The sequence below is a fragment of the Stegostoma tigrinum genome, chromosome 6 (assembly GCF_030684315.1).
Source record: "Stegostoma tigrinum isolate sSteTig4 chromosome 6, sSteTig4.hap1, whole genome shotgun sequence".
Lineage (NCBI taxonomy): Eukaryota > Metazoa > Chordata > Chondrichthyes > Orectolobiformes > Stegostomatidae > Stegostoma > Stegostoma tigrinum.
The window spans coordinates 12,799,636-12,821,354 of NC_081359.1; the positions used below are offsets into that span (position 1 = coordinate 12,799,636).

The following is a 21,719-nucleotide window of genomic DNA, read 5'->3' on the forward strand; positions in this document are numbered from 1 at the left end:
ATCTGTGATTGTTACCATGATAACCATGACTGAGGCTAGCTTTATCTTCCAGATGCTCTAGTTATTGAATTCAAATTCGACCGAGTTAACTTGGTGGCATTAGAACTCATGTCTTAGGGGCATAATACTGGGATTATACATTACTGCTCCAGTGATATGGCCACAAATTAAGGCAGGAGAGTGAATGTGTGGCATAAGACAGCTCTGATAATGCAGTCGATCTATGATTGGAAGCTCACCGCTGGGATAAACAGAATGCCCAGTTTGTGTTTAAGTTCAGTATCAGTGACCAGAGAGAGATGAAAACCATAAGCAAAATACTACAGATTCTGAAAATTAAACAGAAAAACATAAAACAATGGAAATACTTAGCAGGCCTTGCAATATCCAGGGAGAAAGAACAAGTTGATTTTTCAGGTTAATATCCTTTCATTACACTTTCTCAAAAGTGAGAAATGAATTTAGTGGTAAGGAACAGAAATTGTGCTGGGGACTAAGGATAATCGTTTCAGTGTTCTATTTGCTACACCATGCAAATTCACTCAGAAGAAACAATCCTACCCTGAGTTCATATTTCATCAGTAAAATTCATTAATGTACAATGGGGAAGCAGCAGTTACATTCTATGTCACAGGAAAGAGAAACCACATGTTTCAGAATCATTGGGTTTCACATCACGGTTAACAAAAAGAGAAGTTACACTACTTGATGCGCTCCTTCCGACTGCAAGATGAAGTCTTCACATTTGTATAAACCATTTTTCTACTCTGAATTAATTCTAATTCTACTCAGTGCTTCAGGTAAGGTCCTTAACCTTCGTGCATTTTAACTTTCATGCAATGAAATTGTCTTGATATTATGAACCATTTTAGATTCATACAAGATTTGGAATGTAAGCCTTGCGTAATTTTATTTACAGTGATATACCAACTTAGAGCCCAGTAAGTGATGTACAAGTGGTTACATGAAGTTACACCCGTTATTTACCTACTGAATAGTGTTATACCTGCCAATCTGCTAAATGCTCATAGTCCCACTCTACCTGCCTTAATATTGATTAATTGTTTAAGTGATGTTGAGCAAAATTCTTCTTCTTTCTATTTTGGTAAACCATTAATGCAAGTATCTCTATGTACATCCATCCTATTCAGTTCTACCCTTTTGCAGTAGCATGTAGTTTAACAGGCACAGCGAAAGAAATAATGGCCCAACTTCTGCTTATAAAAAAGAAAAAAAGTCACTCTTACCATTAATAATAAGCAAATCAAGCACCAGCTTTGGGTGACGAAGGATTATCTTGGAAATTAAGCTCCTCTGCCTTCGCTGAGTGTAAATAGCATCTCACCTTTAATACCACTATACTTTTCCTGAAGATACAACATCTAGTCATAAATTTGCCATTAAACTTGCCATAGCAAGACAAGCTAAATAATTAATATGTTAAGAATGCTTTTAACAATATAACAGATTTGACTTTATGACACCATAATTGCTGATGATTACAGATAATTACTTTCAGCTCCAGCGAATGAACAATTCTTTCAGGCTGTGAATTGATTTAGAAGATTTGAAAAATGTCAACAAATTTTTTTTTGTATTTATTTTAAGATTTTTTTCTACACTTTCCTAATCCAAGTTTTTTTCTCTACCTTTATTTCTTTCTTCTTGTCCCTGATTTGTCATTGAGTTCACTAAGTCTAAATTACATAATTTCTCAGCCCTGTTTAGTTCTTCATTGTTAAATTTCATCAGTCCAAGAGATAACCACCCTGTTACCTCTCCAGCATCTGTCTGCACTTCAAACAATTTTGTGGACTAAAGTATCTCCCTGCTGTAGGAAAAATGTTGCTAAACTTGAAAGGGTACAGAGAAGATTTACAAGGATGGTGCCGGAGTTGAAGAGTTTGAGCTACAAGGAGAAATTGAATAAGATGGAACTATTTTCCCTGGAACATCAGAGGCTGAGGGATGAGCTTATAGAGGTTTATGAAATCATGAGGGGCAGGGATACAGTGAATTGCCTATTTGTTTTCCCCAAGATAAGGGAGCCTCAAACTAGACGGCATAGGTTTAAGGTGAGAGGGGGATGTTATAAAAAGGGACGTAAAGGGCAACTTTTTCACACACAAACAAAGTAGGTGGAAAAGATCAGCAAGTTTAGCGACATCTGTGAAGGAATAAACAGAGTCAACGTTTTGGGTCCGGTGACCCTTCCTCGGAACTCAGTTCTCAGTTCTGAGGAAGGGTCACCGACCCAAAACATTAACTCTGTATTTTCCTTCACAGAGGCTGCCAGACCTGCTGAGATTTTCCAGCAAATTTGTTTTTGCTCTTGATTCACAGCATCTGCAGTTCGTTTGGTTTTTATTTAACTATTTCACACAAATGGTTGTGCGAGCATGGAATGAGCTGCTAGAAGAAGTGGCAGAGGTGGGTACAATTATAATACGTAAAAGGCATCTGGGTGGGAATGTGAATAGGAAGGGCTTAGAGGGATATGCACCAAATGGATTACTTTAGGATATCTGGTCAGCATGGATGAGTTGGACTAAAGGGTCTGTTTCCATGCTGTACAATTCTATGACTCTATTTCCCAAAAGACTGAGAAGGCATGCATAGCTCCAGCATATTCTGGGTGAATTGTATTGAAACAATGCAGAAATCTGAGACAAATATCACTAAATCTTGCAGAAAAATAAAAGAAAGCAATCTCAATTAGCTGTGGTTCATGATAACAAATTATTCACACAAACACAAATCTCTCAGTGCTTTCCCCATCAATGACCCTGCTGTGCAGAGGGCACTCTCATCGTCATTTAATTAACTAGCCTTGTTGTAAAAGTCTAATTTTAAAAATATAGAGAAATCGTACTTACACAGTGCTTTTTATACTTCAGGACATATCAAAGTAGTTCACAGCTAATTAAATACACTTTAAGCATTGTCAGCCTTGTAATGCAAGGAAATATGATCGTAGATTGGAACACTCCGAGGTCAACAGAGCAGGCGTAAAATAAAGGTACAAATAATCTCCCAAAATGATATTGTTTGAGAAATAAATATCATCCAGAAAACTTGAAAAATTTCATTCCTTTCCTCAAGGATGATTTCTGAATCTTTTACTTGCACATGTGAAGATAGAGGGTGCTTGATGTAACATTTCATTCAAAAGCTACTATTTATATAATTTCCTCAGTCGTGCTTTTATATGTTAGCATGGAACAGGATTTAAATCCCAAGACCTGACGCAGAATTATGTCTGAGTACATACATTAGTTTTCCCTACACATTCTGTTTATTGGAAAATTAATATACTCAATCACCACAGACAACAAGATTGAAATTTTTTCAGAGATTCTCATGAATGTGTATTTATTCACCTGTATGACAATCCTCTCTGGAAGAAGATGATCAGTAGCTGATCGCATATTCATTTATTCATTGTTAAAGTACTGCAGTACTCGAAGGTGAATGGAGCCTAACTGGATAGAGTTTTTGATCTGCATTGTTCACATTCAGTCACTTGAAATGCATTTCTGCTTGTGGTATTTTTAGACTAATGTCTAACACGGTTATTTTGAACAGTTCAATTCTGTAAATATATGCAGTGGAACCTATCACAAGTGCTTGAATTTGAACTTTGTGAATCGAAATTGCCCCCTGTCTTCTTGAGTGCTACAATGTAAAATTCATTAAGCAAAGTGATGTTCGCTGAGAGATAAACTTAGAATAATGCACATTTACAGCACTGAAATACAAATGCAGTCCCCCATTCTTAATGGGATCTTCCCCATAAGCAACTACTTTTCTCTACTAACTCCCCACAGTTTACAACTATCGTCCACATAAAATTTGCTTTTGCTTTAAACTACGCAATAGCTTTACTGCAACCACTGTCCGCAGTAAGACATTTGATGTTTTAATGGCTTTCTCTACGCAAACAATTGTTAAAGCTCTCTTTTTTGCTACCTTAATACAAACTTCAAATTAATGAGACCTCTCCTTATTCTCTAATTAGAAACAATGGTCTTTCCCTATTTACCATATCAAAAGCATTTATAAATCAAAAAAAACTTTCTACCAACTTTCTTCCATGTTTTCCATGAAACCGCACAGTGTCTCTAAACTCTCTCTCCATTTTTGAAAGACTGAAAGCAGCTCCCAAATTCACTCTGTAGCAGTCAGATAGATTTGTGTTCTCGTTATGTCTAGACTGATAAAGGACACAAAAAATATAATGATTTAAAAACATTACCAGTGGGTCAAAACAAATGCATCTGCCAACAATTGGGAGTGTATGTTTTGTACTTGTTAGCATGTGTTTCTTATTTATCATTTTCTTCTCAAATAGTCAAAGTTTTATATTTCAGGATCAGAAATTCCAGGTTCCAGGTGCAGTAAGCTAAGATTACTTATACATGAAAAAAAACTTAGTTGCAAGTCAGATGTTTGTTAGTTTAAAATTTGTACATTATATTTCTGAGCTTGTTGCATCACTGTTGCATATTCATTCACTCAATTTTTTAATCATTTCTCACTTCTACATGCAAAAATCCAGAGAATTCTGCATTAATTATTGCAGAAATTTCTAATCAACCTGTTCAGAATCTTATATCACACCGGTGGAGCAGTTGGGACTTGAACGTGGGTCTCCTGATCCAGAGATAGGGGCACTACCACTGTTCCAAAAAGCCTTTGGCATTTATTATTAACCTACCCTTACATATATCACCTTTTTTACACCATCACCTGTAGTTGTAAAATATCGATTCCAAAATCTGACATCTAGACACATATTACATTGAGGGTTCCAGCTGTAGGGCAATTGCCCAGCAGAATCTTAAATTTCTAGGCAACTCACTCATAGCCTGCTGCATTGGGGATTTTGCAATGTACTGTTGCGTGACTGCCAGTTATGCAGCAGAAATGACAAGCAGACCATCAGAAAATCAATGGATAAATTGTGCATTTGTATCACACACAATAAAATTGGTGAATGACAAGATAACCTATCTTTTTCTCGCAATACCTTTAAAGAGGAAATGTTACTGTTTCTCATGGGAATCTCACAGTAAATGTCTTCAAAGAATTTTATCAGTCACATTTTCTCACACTTAACACCCAATGAAATTTATCTTTTTCTGCCAAAAAGAGTTTCTTGCAGACAAGGTACAGCCATGAGCAATGTAAAACTAAACGATATTTCAGAAACAGAAATTCAGCTTTGCATGTTTCAGATAATCTGATCCAAGATACATGGAGATACACATGAGTCGAGAAGCCTGAGTAAACCATTCAAACATCTCAAGCCTGACCCTCCATCCAACTTTATCATGGCTGATTCTTACTATTCTATTCTTACTATTCAGTCAATCTCAGGTTTAAAATTTTCAATTAACCCAGTGTCACCAGCTTTTTGAGGATGGAATTCCAGAGGCCTTGTGCCAGTGAGTTAGAATGTGCCTTGACTTTACTATTGACGTTGCTTAGGCTCGCACCAGTCTAAGTGTCTTGCTTAAATCAGCGTCCAGTGATCTACAATGGGGCTGATGACAATTTAATCCGTAATGTGGAGATGCTGCTTGTGGACTGGGGTGGACAAAGTCAGGTGTCACATGACACCAGGTTATAGGTCAACAGGTTTACTTAAATCCCAAGCTTTCAAAGTGTTACTCCTTCATCAAGTGAAGTGGCTTCACCCAACAAAGGAGCAGCAGTCGGAAAGCTTGCGATTTCAAATGAAACTGTTGGGCTATAACCTGGTGTCATGTGACTTCTGGCTTTACTCCACAGCAGAGCGAGGTTTTGGTGGGTCAGTAAGTCTCCCTGAGGTAAATACATTTTCTTTAGTGGGATTAGAAGGGAAAACAGAACACTTCTGCTGTCCCCAGAAGTGAAGCCTGAGTCTGTGCTACACACTCTCTCCTCCCCTCCTTCCTCAGCCAACACGCTCTCACTGATGCCCCATACACTGCACAGCCTATACTTGGTGGCCTCAAGTGCTGAACTGAGCTTCATAATCTTCACCCACCCCTCCTTCTCACCCACTAACTGTTGCTCTCCACCAAAAATAATGTGACAGTGGGATGGAAAATTTATCAGAATGTGGAAAGTAGCAGAGATCAAAGTGCATTTCAACTAGTACAAAGAATGGAAAGTACAAATTTAACACAAATAAATTGTCAGCCTAGCAAACTGACCATAAAATCTACACAAACATTTAAATGGATTCAACTATTTATTTTCAGCTCAAAGTTTTTTTTAAATTTTTTTTTCCTGAAACTGCTTATAATGACATGACACACGAGGAATGGTTTGGTGTGATGCTGTGTACCTGGTGTAGATTTAATCAAGTGTGATTTCTCTGACTGCTGGTTGGTGGCCAAGGACTGACACTTACAAAAGCAACACCAATTCTAATTATTGTGAATAATTGCTGAGACAAAACTAAATAAAACCCCATGGAAAGAATTTACTACCATATTCCAATCATTGTTAATTTGAAGGTAAATGTTCCCCACCCAATTTTCTGCCATGTAAATATTTTTATGCAGTCCCCTTTGTCTAAACATTTGCCTGACCGTATCCGTTGAATTTTCCCTTCCACAGTTAAGGTGAGCTAGAAGTTAGTTTCACAGCATTCAGTTCACCATGGTCCATTGCAGCTCATTAATCAAGAGTGTGAGATTGAGGCCATGTTTCCACACATTTAGTGCCATTTTTCAAGGCTAGTAGCATATTCACTTCAGAGACTGTAAGCCAGGAATTATCCCTTACACTGTGTTCTTCAATATAATCATCAAAGAGTTGGCCCAGAAAAGGTTAAGCTCATCCCTGGTACACAAACTGAAATTGAAAGAAGTTGGTGGATGGAGTGCTGTCAAGGAAGTCTGTCTTCATCCCAGCTGACGGAACACTATGCTACCTGACACAGGCAGTATGAAGCAGAAAACCTAGCAATACCACAAGGAGGTCTGCTGTAATCTGCAAGGTTAAATCCAACCTTCAGCTCTGGGCTGTCTTGTAGTCAAAGGGCTGGCATTCAATCCAACTCCAATACTGCACATGTATCTCACATAAGATGATGTATTATACTCTTAGCACGTCACACATCATGAAAACGTGAGGACTGTCACCCATCTCAACAGCCCCAAATAGCGCTTCCTGCCCTCTGCATTTCCTCCTCACTTACTGGGGACATCTCAGCTGCACATGCATGACCGCTAGCTATTGTTGTATATACTTTCATTATACTCAATCCCCCCTATTGTCTCTACCCAACAGGCCCAATCTCACTTGAACTAACATCTCAACAGCATGCTGACTGAACTAGCTGGAATCCCTGGACTCCTTGCATTTGACCTGCAGGACTGACCACAGCCCAATCTCTGGAATACAAAGACATGGTTACGTGGACTCCTGTAGGACTAAGTACCCATCAGACCTGACTGTTGCATCCCTCCCTGACTGACTGTAATTTCTCTTCACTCAACTAAGGATTTTTCCCCTTTGACTTTCACACATTGCCACTTGAAGCATATTCCCTGTTTATCACATAAGCTGTTGGTACCTGTACCAGCTCTGACAATGACATAGTACAATGTTGTTTAGCGACATGTCCATCCTTGTTTGAATAAGTCATTTATTTTTCAACGTTCCCCACTGCTACTCTGACACTTTGAGGTATGTGTAATTAAGGTAGCTCCACATCTGCCTGTTGGTAATTCATCTTCTTCATCCTCCCTCATTTGTCAAATGGTCATCCTCCATCTTGGGAAATATGGTTGGTAGTGACGTGGCAATATCACTTTCGTGTAAATTCAAAACACAGTGTCTGCTGGTGATGATAACTTCCATATGCATTGATTTAGCTCTAAGGAACAACCTGGTGACATTTCAGGATGAATAATTTACAAACGGTTCACCCATTGAGACCATTTCATCTGTGGTATTAAGGTAAGGGCGTCAAATAGAGAACTGCAAACATTGTGCATTGTTCAAAATAAGCCCAGCAACTGCAAACCAATTTAAATGCAGTGGTGGGGAAACTTTGCGGAGCAATTATTTGGCATAGCATTAATAGTCACATAGAAAACTGTGGCTTAATTCAGCAGAGTCAGCATGAATTTTTAAGAAAGGATTGTAGCCAGCAAAGTAGCTGGTGTTTTTTTGAAGAAGTAACAGGAAAGGGTTGTTGAGGGCAAGGCAGTTGATGTGATACACACTTGTTCCCTATTGGCATTCGATACAAACCTACACAGCTGACTTGTCAGGAATGTTATAGGTCATGGAATAAAAGGAACTGTCCCATAGCGGATAAAAGATTGGCTAAATGATAGGAAAAATAAAATAATAGTTAACGGATATTTTGCTGGCTGGAAGAATGCTTGGAGTGGAGTTCACCGGGGTCAGTATTGGGACATTTGATTTTCCTTATAAAAAGGAATGACCTCAATTTTGGTGTGAAGGCACCAATTTAAAACATAGTGTACAACACAACACAATACTTGGGGCGATTTGGAACTGTAAAGCGGACAGGGTAAAACTTCCACAGGATATTGACACTTTGGTGGAGTGATTGGATAAGCAACAGTTCAAGTTCAATGAGCAAATGTGTGATGTGATGTACTTTAGTACAATAAGTATGGAGAGGCAATATAATATATAGAGTGGGGCCCTGCCCCTGCACCAGGAGGCCTGAGTTCAGATCCCACCTGCTCCAGAGATGTATAATAATTGATTTTAAAAATAAGTTATATTTTTAAAAACTATAAAACATAGGGTATCAGTCCAATGGGTGTGCAAGACTTGGGAGACATAGGTGTATTTGTACATACACCATTAAAAGTGGCAAACAGATGGAGAGAGTTGCTAACAAAGCAAAACGCTTTTATGTGTTTTGCACAAGTGCAAATGCAATGTGAGAAAACACTTTTGCACACAGCAAGAAGTTCGAGTCTGGAATGCACTACTGTACTGAAGCATTACAGAAGGCAACAGTTGGTTATTTAAATACTACACAATACACAAGGTCATATGCAAAAAGCAATAAATTAGCATTAAGCCAAAATGCTCAGGCAATTGATGCAGGTGTGATGGACTGAATGGTCTCCTTCAGCACCTTTGCAATTCTGTGATTTTGGGATTCAGTGGTACACACTCACTTGACACACATACCTCAAAGGGCCTGCCTGTGTCCTGTGGTCCATGGTCAGAAATTATTTATTTATGTGCACCACACAGACAAATGTGGCACTTTATGTGTCTATAACAAATTCACAGACTTTACAAGTCTGACAATTGGAAATTTGAAGAGAAGTTTGATGACTAAGATTAAGCACTCTCCATTCGTGGGGAATAGGTCACTGATAATTTTTGACCAGGGGAATGATAAAATTTAGTAGAGTACTAAGGTTCACTTCATTGATGTGGCTGGTTACACATCCTCACTAACGTTTCAATGTCATCATTAAACCCTGGTCAATAAATTATAATATGTGCCCATTGTCTTATCTGCTCCCTGCCTATATGCCCTCTATATCCTGGTGAAGAGATTATATTGGTTTACTGCTCAAGATACCAAGTTCATTTTTGTATGGCCAATAGCATCTGTCAGTCAATAGCACTGCTCTGATTATGTAGGACCACCTTTCCGTTTTTTGTTCAGAAAAACCTGCTCAGGTATGTTACGACACACCTCTGGAGGAGCTGGGATTTGAATGCAGGACCAAAAACAGAAATTGTTGGAAAAGCTCAGCAGGTCTGACAGCATCTGTGGAGAAAGAGTTAACATTTTGTGTCAAGCAACCGTTTCTTAGAATTGCAGGTCTCCTGACTTAAAGGTAAGGACACTATGACAGCATCATCGGACCTCCGAGAAAGGCATTGCTGAGATTTAAACTCAGGATCATCCTGAAAAACCACCCAGGCAGCCTTCAGTCATTAGCTATTTCTGATTGAAGCTGGCCACATGTATGTATTTTTTCTGTCATTTGCAGGATGAAGGTGTCACTGGCTAGGCCAAGATTTATTGTCCAGAGGCAGTTATGAGTCAACCACATTGCAGTGGGTCTGGAGTCATGTGTAAGCCAGACCAGGTAAGGCAGCAGATTGTTGTCCCCTAAAGGACATTACTGAACCAGATGGGCTTTTTCAACAATCAACAATGGATTCATGGTCGACATTAAGCTCTTAAGTCCAGATTTCTGTTGAAATCCAATTCCTCTATCTCCCATGCCGCATTTCCAGAATGTTACCTGGGTCTCTTGGATTAACAGTCCAGCAATAACACCACTAAGCCATTGTGTTCCCTTGATTTACCAAGTTTGATTACCAAATTGCAATGGGTTTGCAATGAGCTCATCTTCTATTTGATGTCTATGCTGTCGAAATGTAGATCAAATGGAACATCTCTATCTTTAGTTCAGGTTTGGGAATTTGCTTAGAATGTCTTTGGTGACCATTTGTTAGCAGACTTAGAGTCATATCCCCATCCTTTTACATGAATTTGTGGTTTCAGTGGTGCACTTGTCAGAGTCTGCAACAAATCATCTCCAATGGACTGTGATTGATTGCCATAGTGAATTGTATACTAAATAGGAACATAAGGAATCTTGTGATAACCAAGTACTTGAATAAATGTTTCATATTTGATATTGGAACCATTAGATTGCGCCTGTAATAGGCATTTGGATCCAAAAACAAATTGCCTTCCATCTTGCACAATGCTTGATCCTATCCCTATCTTTAAAGCTCCAACTTCTAGGACTGTCTTTTTCCTTGGGTTATTGCAATGCAGGATGCATTATGCAGCTGACAATGTTTGTTTGAAAAAATTGCACGTAACTTGATAGTCCTCCGACGATACGTCTTTCTTGAGAGTTCTCTCAATGATAATGCTTTGTCCAAAATACTTGGAATGTAACATACCAAAAAATTGAAGAGCCCACAATTTTTTTTTTTGTTGTCTTCTTTGTTTCTTTGTAGTCAGTATTTACCTTACCTCCTGGACTTTTCCTGTGCTAGTTTAGATTTTACAACTTGAACACACATAGCCAAAAAGATATTGATCCGACTTAACATTCACCTAGGATTTCTCACTGAAGAAAATAAACCCTTAGAAATGAGCCTCTTCCATCAGTGAGTGAAGCTTCCAATCATGCTCAACTTTGGTTGTGCCCATTGACACAATATTATTAACAATACATACACATCCAGGCCCAGTTTCTATAATTTTGTGCATATATTGCTGTAACTGATTATGATTGACATATATACCAAACGGTAGTCTCTTCAAGTAATATTTTCCAAATAGTGCTCTGAAAGTAGTGACTTCCTGAAATTTCTTGGCTAAGCTTACTGAACAATATCTTTAATATCCAGATTTGAAACAAATTTGGCTCCTATTTGGAATTTGGAGACATGGTTGGAGGGTGACCAGGAATGGGAACTCAAATCTTGGCTATTCAATGTTCCGAGGAAACAATCAAAACTGGAAAGGAGATGGGGTAGTGTTAATAAAGGGATATATCAGTACATTAGTAAGTAGTGGCATAAGTACAAAAGATCTTGATATAAAAGCAATTTGGGGGAAATAACATTAGAAAGGGAAAGAAATCACATGTTGGAGCCAAAGAGTTGTCTTGCTGCAGGACAAAGTAGAATTCTGAAAATTTTGGAGGCTTATAAACAAGATATGACAATCGTCATGGATAATTTTAATCTGCATGTTGACTAGACAGTCAGATGGGCAAGGGAGCATGGAAAATGAATTTGGAACATGTGCCAGAGACTTTAAAACCTACCCAGGAACATATTATTTTAGATCTAGTAATGAAAACTGAGAGAGGATTAATCTTGTGGTTTGGAACCTCTGGAGGCAGCGATCAGAATTTCAAACTAGGGGGCATTGTTTTAGAATAAGGTGGCTCTCATTTAGATCTGAGACGAAAGGAATTTCTTTGCTCAGGGAGTAGTGGATGTTTGAAATTTTCTACTGAAGAGAGTTACAGAGGTAGATCACTGAAAGTATTTTAAGAGATTGTAGATACATTTTTGAAATATTAAGGAATTGAGAGATATAAGGGATTAAAATGAAAAATTAGTTCATAGAATCCCTACTGTTTGGGAGAAGGCCATTCAGCCATTGAGCCCATACTGACCCCAGAAAAGCATTCCACCAAACCCATCCTATCCTGTAACCTTGCATTTCCCATGGCTAACCCACCTAACCTATACATCCCTGATCACTATGGACAATTTGGCATGGCCAATCCACCTAACATGCACATCTTTGGACTGTGGGAGGAAACCGGAACACCCGGAAAAAAGCCACACAAATGTGGGAAGAATGTGCAAACTCCATGCAGACAGTCACCCAGGGTGAAATTGAACACAGTCCCTGACACTGTGAGGCAGCAGTGCCCATATGGGGCAGTTCAGCGGTGATCTTACAGATTGGGATGAGATGCTAGAACGGCTCATTGGACTATTCCTGTTCCTATTTGTTAACTTTTATACAGTAAACAGTAATCCCCAAATACAATGTATATTAAGAGCTGCTGTGCAAAATTTCTGTGGTGTGTAATCATGTGACAGCATCTGGGTACTTGTCCAATTTGCATGTTCAGCCCTTAAAGCGGCATAACTTTAATTGACAATGGGATGTATAAGAAGCTTTGAAAATAGAAATTACTTCTCTTTATCTGAAAGAAGCCCCTTATACTAGAGGCCAATAAAATTATCAATCATCCATATTCTTTAAAATGGGAAACAGAAACTGCTAGCACATGAAACTTTTAATCTCACATGAATGAACATCATGAAATTGATGCAAAGTTCAGAGAGGGTAGGGTGCCAATTCTGCTGTCATGGCAATGTATCTTAGGAGGGATTTTGGTCTTATTAGGATAGATATAGAGCACCAACTAGAATCTAAGCTTTTGGTCGAATTACCTTTTTTAACATTATGCTAATTTTTATGCAATTAAACTTAATACAAGACTGTATGTAGTATCACCCCTCTCTCAAACCTGTTGTTATATCTTTCATTAACACTGCACGATTTTCATATTTGAGCATTGATCAAGTGTTTCAATAGGTATATGATACACATCTATGCTTGAGACTTGCCTCACCTGTTGTTATTACACACATCTATTACTTTTTTGCCAGTTATTCCAATTTTCTCGCACCTTGAAACCCCTGTAAAAGTGAGCTCATCAAAACTCACTCAATTCTGTCTACTCGTCACTTCAACGCTCATTGACCTGCAAATAAAAACAGAAAACCATGGAAATATTTTGCAAGTCTGACAACATTTGTAGTGATAAGAACTAAGTTAATTTTCACATCAAGCACTTTTCTTCAGTCTTGCCCCACAGAATTGCAATGTCTCCATTTTAAAATTCTCATTCTTTCTTTCAGGGGACACAATGGTGTTGCCTCTCCCTTATAAGTGACCTCTGCCAACCCTCACACTCTGTGGTCACTCCATTTCTCCAAAATTGACTTTTGGGAAACTCTAATTGTCATTTCTCTCTTGCTGATGGTTGTGCCTTCATCTATTTTGGTCCTAAGCTCCAGGAATTATGCTTTGCATTTCCTTCCTCCTTCAAGATAGTAGTTAAAACATTTATTATTAACTGAGATTCTAGCCTCACTTCCTAATATGGACTTCCTTCTTGAATTTTCTTTGATATTATTCCCACAAAGTGTGATTGAATATTTTATTATGCCAAAGGAGCCATACAAATGTAGTTTGTGTTGGTATTGACAGTGGAGCTAAGAGTATTCCTGTAGACTACACATGTGTTTGTTTCCACTTAACTAACTTGAGTACATTGCTACTGAATAAGCTGTAAACTGTATATAATGCAATCACAGTGTCTGGTGGTAGAGGTGTTGTTCAAAGGCACAGATCATGCAAATGTTCTGTTTTAGCTTTAGTCAAATTTCTTAACTATTACTGTAGCTCTTTCAATTTGCAAGTGTAAATATTCCTTTGCTTAACTAAGTTGGTCCAGCAAGGTTTGGAGAGGCTGAAAGGAATCAGAAGACAAACTAAACATTGCAGAATAATACACTTCAATCTTCTGTTTGAAGCGATAGTTTTCCGGTTGGATCGTACGTGGTCAATAGTTAGTCCCAAATTGATGATGACTGATTGTGTAGAGATAGCAATGCATCTGAAGGTCAAACATAGATGGTTGGGTTTCCCCCTGCTTGATATAAATATGATTCATATAACATGTCTGTCATTTGACACTTAGTAGCCCAGTCTTGGATGTCATTGTGTTCCACATTGACTGCTTTATTACTGAAGCTATTTTCTGTCAAATAGAAACCTAAAGGATGACCAGCTTGGAAAACTTGATTTCTCTTTGGTCTATCCTTAGTATAATGTCACACTACATGCTTAAAATGTCTTTAATGTGGAGAAAATACTTCGTTTTCTCGAGCAGATAGTAAGAACTGCAGATGCTGGAGTCAGACATAACACTGTGCGGAGCTGGAGGAACACAGCAGGCCAGGCAGCACTGTTAGGTTTGTTTTCGGAGACCCTCACGGACTTGATGCAATGACAAGACATTGACCTGTTTAGAAAAACACAAATCCTTTATTACAAAGCAAGTACAAGCTGTGGAGGATCACTGTACTCAGCCCGGCACAGAGTGCAGTCTCCTAAGCGATTCTCCCTGAGCAGTGGACAGTCCCCGATTTTTATACCTTATCAATTGCATAATACATAAAGCAATTTTACATCTCATAATGGCATGATACATGAAGCAATCACTACATCAGACAATGACATGATACAAAAACAATTACTACATCGAAAACATAAGGAGAGCAGGATGTAGTATCGATTGTTCGTGAAGTGACTGCTAATGATAGGAGGCGATTTCAAGTTGCCAAAATGACAGAACGTAACTTCAAGCTGCCGAAGTGTCTGGCTTGAACAGAAGTCAGTGTCCTGGCCCCTTTAGCAGAAACAGAAGTTACTTTTTTTACAGGGTTTCAGTAGTCTCACACCTTTACAAACGCTGCCCACCTAATCTTATTTGAGGCAGCTTCCACATACTCCTGTGCAGGAAGATAAAGATTTACAAAGTTTATATCTAATTCTAGTCAGGCAGGAGGTTTTAAGGCAGTGTCTGCATACCTCTGTGTAAGCAGATAAAGAGCGTTAAATTATAGAGATTATTGAAATCAATGGGATGTTATCCTAATAATGTCTCAGCATCAGAGGAGCAGTAAAGTTGATGTTTCAGGAAGGGACCTGACCCAAAGCATCAGCTTTCCTGCTCCTTTGATGCTGCCTGGCCTTCTGTGTTCCTCCAGCTCCACACTGTGTTACTTTTTGCACGGAATGTGATGTGCAGTGATTTCTCTTGTCAATGGGCAGATGTATCTGTAAAGGTGAAGTTAATGCAGATGAAATCAAATAGATTATTTCTATAGATTATTTCAGGTCTAGGCCCAAAACATCAGCTTTCCTGCTCCCCTGATGCTGCTTGGCCTGCTGTGATCATCCAGCTCTACACCTTGAAATCTCAGATTCTCCAGCATCTGCAGTTCCTACTATATCTGAAACAATTTTAACCCCACTGTGAAGCCAAAGGGTCTCAGCCTGAAACGTCAGCATTCCTACACCTCTGATGCTGCTTGGCCTGCTGTGTTCACCCAGCTCAACACCTTGTTACCTCAGATTATTTCCTCATTTTGGTTCTCTGCTGCTTCACAGAGCCTCAGGCTAGATGTTTTGTTGTTTAAGATTTGGCTTGTTGTCGAATAGTTCTACCTGTCATTGGATGAATGCTGTGAGGAGCTGTATCAGAAGTGGGATTCTTCTGGTCAGAAGAAGACCAGAGAAGCAATTCAAGGGTCTGCAAGAAGGTAATGCCCAAGGCCTTGGGTCTCCATCCCCAGATTTCCAATTTCAGAACTCCCATATCAGAGGTGACTCACATGTCCATGCGATTAGATATAAAATAGTCTTCTAAATTGATGGATTCTGTTTACTCAAAAAATTTAGGACTTATTTATAGCTAAATAATACAAACAGTACAAAGAAATTTTCAGGCACAGCCAATGGAACAAATGATGCAGAACAGAGAGTTTCTGATGATATGACAATATCAAACTATTTGCTTCATTTGCATTCAACCTCCTAAAGTGATAGAACTTCAAATGTGACAAACCAACATTCGTGCTCAGGTCCCCAGTGACAAGAGTATCACAGACATCCTGACAGTGCCCTACCTTCAGCAATTAAGCTTACTGACAGCCTAAAGTTTTAAGCATCATGTCATGCCAGGGGTCAGATCTGGATCTGGGTGGCATCCCACATGTAGAAGCTTATCACACTATCGGAAAGGTCACAAATTGCCAATTACAGAGCGTGGGACATTATGTTCATTTTGGGACAGATGGGGCTGCTTCATGCGTAGGTTACAGTGGGCTTTTCGACCATTGCCAGATTCTATGCCACAGCAGTGGCTCTGTGGTGAGTACCGCTACCTCACGGTAGTATTTCTGTAAGCCCTTTCTTTTATTTTTTGCCATCCACTATCTCTTGAGTTGTCTGTGGCTATGCTTTTCTGTGAAATGAACATTTTCCCTCTCAGAGGCATAAACTGGCTTTGTGTTGTGTTAAACATTTCTTTAAACATGTTCCACTGGTCTTCAGTTGTTTTACCCATAAGTGGATCATTCAATTTACTGTGGACCATCTCTGACTCATCTCATTAAGGCCAGTCTTACCTAATCTAAAATTCTAACAGCTAATTCATGCTTTTCACTTTTAAATGTTACATTGAACTCAATCATGTTATGATCACTAGCTGATAGATGTTCATGCAAAACTAGGTCAGTAATTAAATCTGCTGCATTTCTCATTACCATAGACTGCCTTTCTCCTTGTTGCATCCAGGATATATTGCTATAGAAACAATCCTGGACGCTCCAGAAATTCACTAGGGGAGTCCAGAATTTGAGGACATAGGTTTAAGGTGAGTGGGGAAAAGGCTTAAAAGGGACCAAACGAGCGACTTTTTCATGCAGAGGGTGGTGCAGGTATGGAGTGAGCTGCCAGAGGAAGTGGTGGGGGCTGGTACAATTACGACATTTAAGAGGCACCTAGATGGATCCATGAATGGGAAGCGTTTATAGGGATATGGGTCAAAAGCTGGCAAATACAACTAGGTTAATTTAGGATATCTCGGCATAGACGAGTTGGGCCGAAGGACTTGTTTCTGTGTTGTATAACTCTATGACTCTTACGAGGTGCTTGCCTACCTCTCGAATCTATGTTAATGTTAAAATCCCCCATTAATACCACTCTAGCTTTACTATACAATTGCCTAATTTCTGCAATCATACAATGGAGCATTTTGGAGCTGACACTGGTGGTCTATACACAGCAGCTTTTCGGTGTTATATACAGTTATACACAACTATACAGTTTTCAATCCTTTACTGTTCTAAGTTCCACTCGTACAGGCTCCAGTAGATGCTTTCGCCTTATTATATCCTTCCTCACCATTGAAGGGATTTTGTTTCTAATCAGTAAGGCTACTCCACCCTCTCTGCCATTTTCCCATTTCGCGCTGTGAACCTTATAAACCTAATCATATAATTTACTTCCCGGTCCTGGTAATGGTGCAGCTCTGTCTCTGTAATGGCCACAGTAACATAATCTCCAATTAAAATTTGAGCCTGCAGCTCATTTAACTTATTCCTTTCACTCTATGCATTTGTATAGAGAACTCTCATTTGGCCCATACACTATAACCTGTCCCTAAGCACTGAAGCTTTATTCACTGTTTATTATTTCTCTCTTCTCTATTATAAATCAACATGCAGTACTTGCAATCATTTTGTGAATAGCTGACATACCTGAATCAGGATTCTTGACTGTTTCTTTATTCCCTGTCCTCTTTCTTGCTTTTAAATATGTAATGACTTCCCCCAAGGGCTACCCCTACATATTAATTTGAAGTCATTGTAATCACCCTATTTAGCCTTCCCAATAGGACATTGGTCCCACATTGGCTCAGGTGATTTCATTGACTAGCAGGCAAAGTGAGCATTCGAGGCAGAGGTAAAGAAGGGACGTAATGTATGCCCAGATTAGACGCTAGAAAACAAAAACACAAAAACAATATGCAGGCTTGCATTTTGACAGGGAATATCAAAACCTAGGGAAGAATTCATGATCTTAAATTATTGAATTCAGTGAAAGGTACAGAAGACTGTAAAGTACATGACAAAAGAATTAGTCGATTGGTTGTATTGAGCTTCATTGAAACACTGCAGCAGATCAAAGGCAGAACTATAAGCATAAGGGCAAGATGGTGAACTGAAGTGGTATTTTTTATGTTATGTTGAAATGAAGATCCTGAAGAGATTGACAAAATGAATGCTGAGAGCGTATTCCCCTTTATGAGAAAGACAAGAACTGGAGGGCATTGTTTAAAAAGAACAGGTTATTTAAGATTGAGATTAGGAAAACATATTTATCTGAGAAGGACAATAATCCACTGCATTTCCTTCCCCAAACAGCAGGAGTGGCAGGCTGGTAGATAGGTCCCTGATTGACAGGGGAGAAAGATGTTATCGTGATTGGACGAAAACAGGGTTAAAGTCAGAACCAGACCAACTACAATCTTGTGAAATCCTGCTACTAATGAATCATACATTAAAACACTCACTTGACCATGAACTGATTCTGAATCACACGGTTGCATTTATAAAACAGAATAGACTGAACAATGAGAACATAATCTCGCCTGCTTCCATTGTCCCTCAAGCTGTCAGAGGTGTTAAACTGAAACAATGTGGTTCAATCTCATGAGAGTATGGCAAGTTATTAAGATCAGCAAGCAATTCAGAGGGCATCCCCTCATTCTTCCACTCTATCTTTGACATAAAAGCGTAAAACTGCTGATGTCTGAAAATCCGAATGAAAACAGAAAGTGCTGGTGAAGTGCACCAGGCCGAGCAGGAACTGTGAAAAGAGATACCAAGTTAATTATTTAAGATGAAAGACTCTTCTTCAGAACAGAATCCATAATATAACACAGACAGCAAAAACATTCAGCTTCTTATCTTAACAGTTGTAAGGGATCCCTGTTCCACAGCCATTGAGCAAGGTTTAGAGAACAGAGACCTCAAAATTACCATGGAAAACATAAATACAATGACCTAATCTTCCAATCTGTTGCCGGGGGGTGGGGGGGGGGGGGTGTGGGGGAGGGCGGTGGTCCTATTTACTTTCCTTTTGAATTTTTTGGGCTTGACCTCCAATGAAGATTGCTGGAAAACCTCATGCAGTGCAAGCAATCTTCAAAGAGAGAGCAGGACAGAGAATTTCTGTGAAAGCCACAACCTACTTTGTATGGTATTAGTGGCTGTATTCTGTTTAATTAGTTTAAAGGTCCCAAAGCTTCTTTGAAACATTACACAGAGAACGTAAATGTGCAAGGTAAGTGACTGAGGAGTTAGTGTGGCAAGTATATGGGTGAGTGAATAGGTCAACAGGAGATTAGTGGGGTAGCGTGGCAGTAGTTGAGAGGTTAGGTGGGTTGCTGGCACTGGGGTGGGCTGGCAGGTGGGTGAGAAGATTGGGTTTTAAGTTGGTTTGGGGTAAGCTGGCAGGTGGGTCAGTGAGAGGCAGGGTGCTCGGTGGGTCAGTGAGGGATAAGATTTAGAGGTAGGTAAGTAGGTAGGGTGGCAGTTGGGTCAGAGGGTATGCAGACAGATAGGCGACCAGTTGGAAAGTAGGTGACAAGCGAGGTTGGATCATGGATCAGGGAAGTATTTGGGGGCAAGACCTTGACAAGGGAAGTGTCGAGTTTCTGAGGAATGGGTAGAGTTAAACAGGGTTTGGAATTCTGAAGATTGGAGGTTGTTCTTTGATAGGGTTGTGGAGGGAATGGATGTGTGTCCAGGGAGGTGGGTTTCAGGGCCTGGGGCATGAGGTGTAGTGGGGGTGTAATCAGAGTGAGTGACAGTGGGGAGATATCAGCGGTATAGTTAGCCAGCAGCTGGAGCAGGTTTAAATCAATCTAACACTTCATGGCAAACTTTTCGGATAAATTGGAACACTTTGAAGCGGAAGTTGGAGATTTTTTGGGAGAATTCCAGATTCAGTCAGATTGTCCATTGGAAATTTAAACGTCGTGGGCAATTCCCACGTAGTTAGCACGTAATGATTTCAGGGTTACCAACACAGGTCTTTCAGAATGTGTCCAGCCTGCATCTAGCTGGAGATTGGAAGATCTGGGTCGATACTTCTGTCATTTTTCCATTTCCAAGTTTCATACAAAGTCAATCGGTATAATTATACATTGCAAATACTGAATTAACATCTACCAAAATTGTTCATTGAACAGTGCTTTGGAAGAGGAAAAGATCTAGCTACCTGCTCTGCATAAGACTCAAATATGAATAAAACTTTGTAGTAATAATTATAATGTAAATATACAAAATAATTTACATGGGTACATCTTATTTTCATTTTCTGTTATAAAATGCAATATTAATTTTTGGCTATTATTGAAATCATTTGATTCAGCAGGTTTTTTTACAAGTGCTGATGATCGAAAATCTGTTACAGCTTCAGTTGGAGACAAGATCACACTTCAATGCGGAAATGCCTCACTGGGAAATCTGACTCAACTTACCTGGAGTAAAGAAGACAACAATAAATCTGAAACTATTTATTCCTACTTATATATTCAAAACCGGACATTCATGTCAAATAAGACTGTGAAATTATGGTGGACTTATGAGGAACCCTACAGACTGCAGATAATGAAACTGCAGATTTCTGATGCAGGGAATTATAGTTGCAATTTGAATGGAGTTAATGTTGAGCTACATTTCAAATGGCACGTTATTATTACTGAATCAGGTAGGAACCACTTGTTTTCAATCTTCTCATTTCTGTTTGTCAAAAGAGAAACAAGAACGAATTTTACAAAACAGTTCCAGTATTGTTTTATCTAATTTGTAGATGCTAAGCTTGTAGTTTTAGATAGTTATCTGCAATATGTATTTTGCAACATGCAATGCTGATGCCCAGACTTATGATAAAAATTCTAGACACAAATCATAAGACAAGTGAGGAGTTATTTGAAATTACAAGAGTAAAAGTAACTCAAAACAGTGACATCCAGAAAGAAAAATGTCAGTATTTTGGTCATTTGATCTGAACTGGAAACAGTCAGAATTGCCCTTCAGAGGGCAATGTGTAGGGAAGTGAAAAGAAGAGCCAATGTAGACTGTGTTGGATGATGGCTGTCACAGAGCGGTTCCAACAAGCTACATTAGAAGTTTGAATGTGTGAGACAGACAATCCTGACATATCACGAAAGTAGATCTCCTGGCAGGTATAGTTACAAGCAGCAGCAACAGTATACAACAGACACATATCACAGCAGTGACATCATAACAGCAGTGTCTAATGAGATGCGATTTCCCACTAATGGACGGGACCTATCTTGTTTGCCAGGTGGAGAGTGAGAAGATATTCATGCTACCTCTTTTCAGGAAGACCCACTAAGCCACACAGCATTCAGACAATGGTGAGGCCAACTGTGGGCCTTCCCCTGGAATCAAAACCCTGGGGGTAAAACTCTTGCTGGAAGAATAAAACACAGAGGTGCAAGAGCAAGGGCCCAAGCCACAAGTAAGCAAGTCAGGTTGAGGATCAC

The 21,719-nt window shown here is 39.2% G+C and overlaps 1 protein-coding gene across 5 annotated transcripts in view; it reads left to right on the forward strand.

The window, feature by feature from the left end:
* Positions 1-690: 690 nt before the first annotated feature.
* Positions 691-21,719, forward strand: part of LOC125453615 (uncharacterized) — a 50,421-nt gene continuing 29,392 nt past the window's right edge. For 3 of the 5 annotated variants that reach the window (XM_048533387.2, XM_048533385.2, XM_048533388.2), the window contains exons 1-2: positions 691-800; positions 20,579-20,917. In XM_048533387.2, coding sequence (XP_048389344.1) covers positions 731-800; positions 20,579-20,917 — 409 coding nt within the window. In that variant the 5' untranslated portion in view covers positions 691-730. The remainder of the gene's footprint in view (positions 801-20,578; positions 20,918-21,719) is intronic. The other 2 variants (XM_048533386.2, XM_048533389.2) reach the window with 2 other exon arrangements.